Below are 10283 nucleotides of genomic sequence, written 5' to 3'. Positions count from 1 at the left end.
GAGTTCATTTATTTAACAAATCACAAAAGATTTTCATTACTGTATTAGAATAATGAGTTTACAAAAAAGGTCAAGTTTAGATTTTGTTTCACAAGTAAAATAACTAATTAATTAAATATTTAAATAGCATCTTTTTTTACTGAAGTGAATTTGTGTATTTTTTTATTTATTTATTCTTTACATTTATTTTGTGAACATTAAAAAATCTTAATATGCATGTTTAGGGAAACAATGTTGCCTTATTTTTGCAGTTCCATTTTGGTACAAATTGTGCACTTCACTTTTTTTAATGAAACAATTTTCAAACAAAAACATGTACTCCTAAATGAACCCTATTTTAGGACCATTATTTTTTTTTGATGCCATTACTGCAATATAAAAAAAGAATTAAAAAATGTGATATATCATTTAAAGTTATTTTAATAGCATCTGTTTTAGCTCATGCAATTATTTATTTAATAACTACAAAAAAGTTTCATTACTGTATTACAGTGTCTATTTGTCAGTAGATAAATGCTCACACATAATGCCCAGCAGGCACACAACGTCATAAGCAGTGTTGGGGAAAGTTACTTTTAAAAGTAATGCATAACAATATTGCGTTACTCCATAAAAAAGTAACTAATTCCGTTACTTAGTTACTTTTTATGGAAAGTAATGCGTTATGTTACTTTTGCGTTACTTTTTAAATCTGGACAGGGCTTGCTTGTTTGTTTTTAAAATAAAAAAGTTATATTTTGGCAGATATAAAAGCTTTTCACAGCAAAAGTGAAATGAATAAGCCTCGGGCTGAAGGGAAAGTAAATTAACGTCTGTACAGTAGAATACAGAAGAAGACATTTCAACACACTTCAGCAATAAAAAAAGACACACAAATGTTTGTCTAGAGTCATGTTTGCTTATTAGTATGGTTGAACTGGATCATCGAAGCTCAGAAGCAAAGACATTGGTTAATAGAATGGGATTAAATACATAAAGGATATTTGTGTTGTTTAACATTTAATTATTGCAGGTTTGCATCATATTCTGAGTTGCATTATTTTGTATTCATTTTGAGGAATACTGAATCTGTGTTTTTTTTTGTGAGTGAGACTTGCGTTACTTATTTGGAAAAGTAACTTGGATATTCTCTTGTAAATTAAAAAGTAATGCGTTACTTTACTAGTTACTTGAAAAAAGTAATCTGATTACGTAACTCGCGTTACTTGTAATGTGTTACCCCCAACACTGGTCATAAGACATTTATCTATATTTGGTTACATTTTGGTCGTGATGTCGGGTGACCAAAATTCAATGTCAATTCAACATCTAATGTCAATTTTAATTTGATGCCCAATACTGACGTAAGCTGAGGTTGATATTTGTTGTGTTTAGGTTATCTGTAACCAAAGTCCAACGTTAGGTCAACATCAAATTGGCGTCAAATACTGACGTCAACCTGATTTTCATTATCAACCAAAATGCAACGTCTGTCCGACATCATGTCCAACGTCAACTTGACGTTATATTAACATCCTGTGCCTGCTATAAAACCACCTGATAGCAATTCTGACGTGCACATTTAAAAAATATATATATAAAAAATCCCTAGCTGGACAGATGGGGCTTAAACAGCCGAACAAGACACAGAGTTCCTCTTATGTGTTTACAGTACATTGGATCAGAAATCCATTGTTTACAAAGATGCGTAAACCACACTGCCAACATGAAGCTGGAGGATTTGGACCAAAAGGAAAGGCAGGCCTGTGGGTCAGGATGGAGCCGTGTTATGATGTGTTTCCTGTTAGATAAAGCGCTCCATGTGGGCCGCACTAATGAGGTGGCAGAGAAAGCCTTTCATGTGGCTCAATCACGTGAACATGCAAGAGATTCGACCTCAGTAAAAGGACGCATGGATCTCTGCTAATGAACACAAACACATCTTGTGCACATTACCATACTTTGTCGTAAACAGGGCGACTACAATCGCTTCTGCTCTCGTCCTTAAGATCTTCTAAGTCTGTGGTTTTGAGTTTGATTGGCTCTGAAAATGGGGCACATTTGTCTCATTTTCAACTCGACTAAGACTTGGGCCAAAGCCGTTCGTCACTGAACAAAAACAAGCTGGATGAAACGTCAAAGTTTGCAGTAAACGTTTCCTGCTGGTTAATTGATCGACTTCGTTGCGTCTGCTATTTATTTCACAGGAGCTGTTTTATAGCCCAGAATCAGTCAGATAAATTGTCATTCCTATGAATAAATATTGTGGTAATTCTATCCCCGCTGGGAGAAAACAGCTTATACATGCAAGTCGTGTCTCCCAACTTTATCAAGCTGCTCTGTTTTGCTGGTTTTATAAGGGTCTTGTCTGATGGTCATGCTGAAAGGCCAGCTTAAACCAGTTAAAACCAGCACATTACCTTACTCGCTGGGATTTTAGCAAAGATATGATGTCATATCTGGTGTAAATTGATTTTGTAATGTGTATACATTAAGTCTACAGTGTTGTATTGATGGCTTTGTTAGGTCATACAATAACAATGCTAGCAGGCTAACCACAAGCTAACTGAAAACACAAAAAGCAATCAGCAATCAGTGTGTTTATTATATCATAGTGTAATCATGCATGAAAAATGCATGGCTTCACACTTAAACATTTGCAATGTAGCTGTATTCAGGTCAGTGGAGTGACTGCAGTTGGGTCATTCAGTGTCAAATGCCTCTGCAGCTAATTTTTTTTGTTTGTTTTGATATTTTTCTACAGAAAAACAAACATAAACTGATTTACTAATCCACTATTTTGTATATGGAAATTTCTCCAGAGATTTAGATCCCTTTCACACATTTTCAGCAGTCAAGAACCAAATGTGGGTCCCTTTGCGTATAGCTTATACTTTTTTCTTTTAAAGAGGAATGTCTGAAGAACAAATAATGTTGAAACTAGAAATCTATCTTGTTCCCCTCTATCAAAACACTCACATAAGAACATACTTGTCTTGAGTGCCAAAAATATTATTTTTCCAAAGTTTGCATGTCTGTAACTGTAGACATATTAAAGATATTCTTTTAGATTCTGGTTCTTAGACTTTCCTTGTTGAATTTGACCCATTTTCAATGGTCAATGTGGTTCAAAATTCAATGTAGGTCACTTTGTATACAACTGATACTTACTGTTTTTAAACAGTGTTGAAATTTATTAAAGCCATTGCAACTTACAAGATCAAAAAAGACAAACATGTTCACTACTGGAAAATTTGTAATTGAGGTACGTAACACAGCTTTATGCAGCGGATTATTATAATGATGACAGGGAGCGCAAGAATCACAGTGCTTACATTTAAAACGTTAATTTAGCAGTTTTGAGCCTGACCCTGTTTAACTATTTCAATTATTCTTAAAAAAAGCCTAAAAAAAAACAACAGTGCATTGGAAAAATCTTTAAAAAAAAAAAACATCCTTTATTCAATCAATAAGTAATTAATGAATTACAATAATTATAATATTAATTGATATTTAAATTATTAATTTGATTTAATAATTTATTTTTAATTAATGAATTATTAATTCATGAAACATCATTTAAAGAAACAAAATTCTGTCTAAACTGTTTGTAAAAATCATTCATTGTTGCACTGAACTAAATGCACCAATTTTCATATATAAAATTTACAAAGAATTTTTTCACATTTTCAGAAACAATTTTTTAAAAACAATGTACACATACATTTTGCTTGTGTTATTGATTACAATAGTTTTGATTGAGGGAAAACACTAGTTGCAGATTGACAGGATGAGTGCTGTGGTCAGACTTAGAGCCAGAAGTGGATGTTTATTAATGGACGGCGTCCCGTCAGTCGGCCAGATGTCTCGAACCCCACACTCGGAGCAATCCGGCCCACATAGCGAACACACAGACATGTCCCGTCTTGTCTCAGATGTGTAGGACCGCACTGTCCTCCGTCCTGCAGAAGGTAAGGGAATGAAACAAGGAGCTTGAAACACATACTGCAACATAGGAATGCATTAGAGAATCTGGAGCTATTATTTAAGAGTCTTACTGGGCTCATAGTAATCGTAGATCATGACCACAGCATCTTGGACATTGACCACCTTAAATTCCAGGGTGGTGGATATTTCAACGCACCTTTCCATTGTGGTCACCTGTGAGGAGAGAAAAGACGATGAGATTGGACAAACTGTCAGCAATGGATGCATAATGAACACGAAAACATGAACCAAATAAACCATCATCAGCACAAAAATAGATTCAGCACACTTATCCTGTAATATTGTAGTCATGAACATATAAGAGCAACTCACCGTGTCTAAATAAAGTGTAATTCGTCCTGAAGGTGTCTCTACTCGTCTGACTATATCATTTAGCTGGACACCGTTTTGAGCCAAACTGAACCCCGAGAGTAAACCCACGTCCAGTATGGCCATACCCGTCTGTCTCAGACCCTGGTCCTCTCTCAGCCTTAAAAACAGCAGAAATTATGCTTTCAAACAGATTTACACTCACAAATGATTCCATAGAATATCTACAGTGGCCCCAAAAAGAATTTGGACAATTAAAAATGGTTGAAATTGCCCGAGATATCCCAAATCGAATGCAATATTGATGATATAGAATATCTTATTATTTGTTTAAGTATAATTTTAGAAACTGTTTTCTTGATAATCAACACTGATTTTACTTTTTTGACATCCATAATGAGAAGAAAAGAAAGAAACAAAACATCAAACCAAGTGGAATCTGCAAACTAACAATAATTGAGCTTTTGTGATTTTGTTTTAAATGTGCACTTGCTATATTTGATTTAAAATAAAGCCATTTTTTTATTTTGTTATATAATTCAAATATATTTTTACATTTTAAATGATTTTCAATTACAATTTTGGCTTTGAAAATAAGATACGAATCAAATATTGTTGATCAAATTTATTTTATATTCATCTAATTTATATTATATTATTATATATTTATTTTATATTAACATTATTTATTTAAATGTGTGTGTGTGTGTGTGTGTGTGTGTGTGTGTGTATATATTTTATCCTTTATTTCACCAGGAAAGTCCCATTGAGATGCAAAATCTTTTCTTCCAGGGAGCCCTGGCCAAATTTGATTTTATATATATATAATTATTTTATTTTTTTTAAGTTGAGTTGAGTTAAAGACTTTTTAAATAAGTCTTTAAAAAATAAAATAAGTTGCATATAAATGCATGATGTAGTCAATGAGTTAAATAATCATGTGTGTGTGTGTGTGTGTGTGTGTGTGTGTGTGTATATATTTTATCCTTTATTTCACCAGGAAAGTCCCATTGAGATGCAAAATCTTTTCTTCCAGGGAGCCCTGGCCAAATTTGATTTTATATATATATAATTATTTTATTTTTTTTAAGTTGAGTTGAGTTAAAGACTTTTTAAATAAGTCTTTAAAAAATAAAATAAGTTGCATATAAATGCATGATGTAGTCAATGAGTTAAATAATCATGTTAAATAATCAGGACCTCAAAAGTGCAGTCTTTTTAATCGCATTTTTTGGTGCTGATGAAATCATTTTGGCAATAAGTAAACAACGGTGTGTGTTCGGTTCAGCCGCTCACCTGAAACATATGTGAAGGTTTACACTGAACTCCTCATTGTCCATTACGTCTATATACAAATAAAAGGCCTCATCTGTGTGTATGTCACGCCGTCTGAGCGACGTTCTTAGGTTCATCACGTTGTAGAACACATTAAGCTGAAACAGTAAGAGAAAATGAATAATACTCTAATAATTCCCCCATTTTATGAGATTTTATAAAGCAACAGTACAAGCCAGATGATTGAGGAATCATTCGTGTCTGAAGAACAAATTAGCAAACACGACTCAAAATGAGGTCATCTCTGCTTTGCCAATCTTCTGCAGAACAGAGTTCTGGACGCTATTTCGTCGGTGTGGCCTTTCAAAGCAGCTCAAGATGTTGCTGGTGTCTCACTGATGAGGAAAACAGCGTCTGGGCCGGTTTACGTGCTCCATGGTGAGCAATCAAAGGTATAATTACACATTGGACTGAGAAAGAGGGGATCCGACTGCTGATGACAACAGAATATTTCTGCCATTACGTCTCTTTTTATCTTTACGAGGGTTTCAGTTATTATTCGCAGCTGTTGAACCTTCATAACCTGCTTTCAGTGGTAATACCTCGCTATTTGACAGTTTTGCAATGGAGATGATTCTGCTAAATTATGCTGCTATGCCAACTAGTCATTCAACAAGCAAATAGCAGCCTTTTTTTTACCTTCAATATTTTTTTGCAGCAGTGATAAACAATGCATTTAAGGACAAATTCTTGACTTGGAGATGTTTAGACATACCTGAAACAGAGCAAAGCCTTTACCTTCTGCCACCACCTCAATATCAACCCCCTCTTCTGCTTCGATCTGTAGAGGCAAACCCAACATTAGCATGCGCCACGTACTACTATTACTAGAGTGTCACAAACAGTCTGCTTGTTATGTGCAGTGATTACTTTGAAAAGAATACTTTGTGTTAGGAGTTACACAGTACTGCTCAAAAGTTTGGGGTCAGTAAGATTTATTCATTCTTTTAAAAGAAGTCTCTAATGTACACCAAGGCTGCATTTATTTGATCAAAAATACAGTAAAAACAAGAAAAGTGTGAAATAACATTGCAATTAAAAAAAAAAAGAAGATAATTTAAATATATTTTAAAATGTAATTTATTCCCGTCATGTCAAAGCTGAATTTTCAGTTACAAAAAGTGCTAGCCTTTATTGTGTTAAGTTGTATGCAATTTTATAACTTTGTTGTCATTACACTCCTAAAATGACTGTAAAATTATAATTTAAAAAGCTTTACAGCTCAAATAATACTCATGTTTTCACATAAGAATTAATGTAAGTGCTTTTATAGAATTATAAGCTTCACTTTCCTCTCGCTCTCGCGCTCTATATAATTTTTTTGTGTTAATCAACATTATGCTTCAAATGCTAGATTCCTCTTAACTTCTTTCTGTTGAATACAAAATATTCCTTTATTCATCACCGTTTAAACGTTTGGGGTCAGTAAGATTTTTTTTATGTTTTTGAAAGTCTCACCAAGGCTGCATTTATTTGATTCAAATTACAGTTTAAAAAATAGTAAAATTGTGAAATATTATTACAATTTAAAATAACAATTTTCTGTTTGAATATATTTAAAAATCAAATTTGTTCCTGTGATGCAAAGCTGAATTTTCAGCATCATTACTCCAGTCTTCAGTGTCACGTGATCTTCAGAAATCATTCTAACATGCTGATCTGCTGCTCAAGAAATATCTATTTTATCAGTGTTGAAAACAGTTGTGCCACTTAATATATAGTTTTTTTTTTTTTTGAAAACAATGCATTTTTTTAGGATTCTGAATAGAAAGATCAAAAGAACTGCATTTATTTGAAATGGGAATCTTACTGACCTCAATCTGTTGAACAGTAGTGTGTATCTAGAGCAGTGTATTATATACATACGGGCAGGTCTTGGCTCTGCTGGAGCAGATAATTGTATCTGTCTACATTGAATGTGGCGGCAGCACCGGAGGCACCGTTCACAGTGATGGTGAGATCTATGGACTCTGCGCTGCTGAAGGTGGCGTAGATTGACAATGCATGCAACGCCATCACTGTATCCTGACAACGAAGACATACAAACAGAGCACAGATATTTTAATAAAGCTTTAGAACTGATCAAAACAACAAAAAGTGCATTTAATAATAAAAAATGGGATAAGGAGTTTTTGTATCAGTTTTGGCAGATGTGATCATCTCTCTGCATCAGTAACAGGTGCCCGTGCATCTGTGTCATAGATACACTCTCAATTCAATCACCTGCCTCCTGGTAATTAACACCGCACATGTGTGGAGCAGAGACACAGATCCTTTAATCTTTCCACACTCTACCAAATACCGCAAGGACTCTCTTGAGCACAGTCAGATGTTCTCCTGTTGGATTCGAGTTGTTGTGTCAAAGTGAGGGGCTTTAACATGAGCGCAGCGCTTTATCAGAGCTCACGGCCCAGAAACTGCTAGTCCTCAATGAGGTTAGTTTTCGTGACAGATCGCAGGCCTTCGGTCCCGAGCCAAATGTAATATCACGAGGGCCTTTTTAAAATTAAAAGTACATTTTCTTATCTCACCTCGATGGCCTTTTGCACAGCTTGATTTCCAATTGAAACATTCGCGTCCCAACAAATTCCCCTCCTTGAATCAATGGAATAGATCATAGATGTAATGATCATCAACACAAGGAAACCAGTCAGTGCCTCAGAAGATGTTAAACCCTGCTGACTTTCTTAAAGGAATATTCCCAGGTTGTGTAATTTTGATCACCACGTTTTTTTTTTACTTGTTCTACTAAAACAATTTTTAAAAAGCACTTATAATGGGAAATAAATGGGGTCAATCCGTATATGTTACAATACTGTATTAATAGTAAAACCACAAGATTTAAACAATATGTGACCCTGGAGAGCAAAACCAGTCTTAAGTCGCTGGGGTATATTTGTAGCAATAGCCAAAAATACATTGTATGGGTCAAAATTATAGATTTTTCTTTTATGCCAAAAATCATTAGGATATTAAGTAAAGATCTTTTGTAAATGTCCTACTGTAAATATATTAAAACGTAATTTTTGATTAGTAATATGCATTGCTAAGAACTTTATTTGGACAACTTTAAAGGCGATTTTCTCAATATTTTGAATTTTTGCACCCTCAGATTCCAGATTTTCAAATAGTTGTATCTCGGCCAAATATTGTCCTATCCCAACAATGGAATGGAAAGCTTATTTATTCATCTTTTAGATGATGTGTAAATCTCAATTTCGAAAAATTGACCCTTATGACTGGTTTTGTGGTCCAGGGTCGCATATGCGTTAACATGATTTTAGAGTGTAAAAAGTCACTTACTAGACTTTTTGTGGAATGTTATAACAACCAATATTACAACTTCTTTGTAATGACAACCTTAAAACAACTATTAACATTTGCAGAAATGTGAAGCGCTCCTGTAAAAATGGCCCCATTTACTTCCATTGTAAGTGACTGACTGTTTTTGCTCTTTTTTTTTTAAACAAAACAAAAAGGAAATGTGGAATGAGTCAAAATGATTTTTGTGATAATCAACATTATGCTACAGATGCTATAGACTAACTTCTGTTAAAACTGGAATATTCCCTTATACAATCTCTAATATGCTCACCAAAGCTGCATTTATTTGATCAAATATACAGTAAAAATATGATAATTTATAATAATTGCTTTTCTATTTGAATATATTTTAAGATGTAATTCATTCCTGTGAGTTAAAGCTGAATTTTCAGCATCTTCAGTGTCACATGATCCTTCAGAAATCATTCTAATATGCTGATTTGCTGCTCAATACATTTTTCTGATAATTATCAATATTGAAAACAGTTGTGCTACTTAATATTTTTGCTGAAACCATGATAAAAACAACTATTCAGCCAGAGTATTAGAATGCTGTTGTAGGCAATTTAGCCTTTTTAAAATGTTGACATTCGTTTTGGGAGCCTGAATGTCTAAAAGTGAGCCATTTTGCCCCATTTAAACCATTTTTTATTGCCTCTCTCATGAGTTGAATGTCAGTTTGATATGTACCTGAGTGGATCCATATCCCCCAAGATGGTTTCTTTGCTTACTGAGCCACTTCACCAGAGTGAATCCTTCATCCATTAGTTTGAGTCTGTGCATGGCGAGCAGTACGTAGGCCGACATCTCAATATCTGATGAACTTGGCTGCCAGGAATTATACAGGACGTTGGCTGGGGGTCTCCAGGTTGGCACTCCATCTGAAAGACCCAGATACAGCGTCACTGTCCAACTATTATAAACCCATTAGCATCACATTTTACTGTGCCAGGTGCAACGCTCATCCATAACACTACAGCTGCTCGCCACAGCAAAGACTAAAGTCTCAAAACCAAAGAGATATTCTTCATCAAAGTTAAGACTCTGCCACGCCCCCCTAAAACGGCTCGTTCTAAAACACCCCCCACATACCTACCTCACAATGTGGAAATATTAGCATAATGCCACTGTGTCTGTCACGCAACTCTGTTCCCCTTTCGGGCTCTGTCTTCACATTTATTTCGAAAGATGAACTAAATGACTAAATGTAAATGTAATGAAGCTCGCGATTATGGTAAGGGGCGTTACATTTTTACGATGAGTGCTTGCGGTGTTCGGCCAATCACAATGCACTGGGTCAGCTGGCCAATCAGAGCACACTGAGCTTG

The 10283-nt window shown here is 34.6% G+C and overlaps 1 protein-coding gene across 1 annotated transcript in view; it reads right to left on the bottom strand.

Annotated features, from left to right (window-relative positions):
• Positions 1-3750: 3750 nt before the first annotated feature.
• Positions 3751-10283, bottom strand: part of LOC107548408 (CD109 antigen-like) — a 25949-nt gene continuing 19416 nt past the window's right edge. The window contains exons 26-32 of the mRNA XM_016229071.1: positions 9646-9836; positions 7498-7656; positions 6347-6412; positions 5593-5729; positions 4300-4456; positions 4038-4140; positions 3751-3941 (exon numbers count right to left, since the gene is read on the bottom strand). Coding sequence (XP_016084557.1) covers positions 3751-3941; positions 4038-4140; positions 4300-4456; positions 5593-5729; positions 6347-6412; positions 7498-7656; positions 9646-9836 — 1004 coding nt within the window. The remainder of the gene's footprint in view (positions 3942-4037; positions 4141-4299; positions 4457-5592; positions 5730-6346; positions 6413-7497; positions 7657-9645; positions 9837-10283) is intronic.

Source organism: Sinocyclocheilus grahami, unplaced genomic scaffold (genome assembly GCF_001515645.1).
Source record: "Sinocyclocheilus grahami isolate Dianchi unplaced genomic scaffold, SAMN03320097.WGS_v1.1 scaffold347.1, whole genome shotgun sequence".
NCBI classification, from domain to species: Eukaryota; Metazoa; Chordata; class Actinopteri; order Cypriniformes; family Cyprinidae; genus Sinocyclocheilus; species Sinocyclocheilus grahami.
Note: the sequence above shows the minus strand (reverse complement) of the source record. Positions and strands in the feature narration are given on the sequence as shown.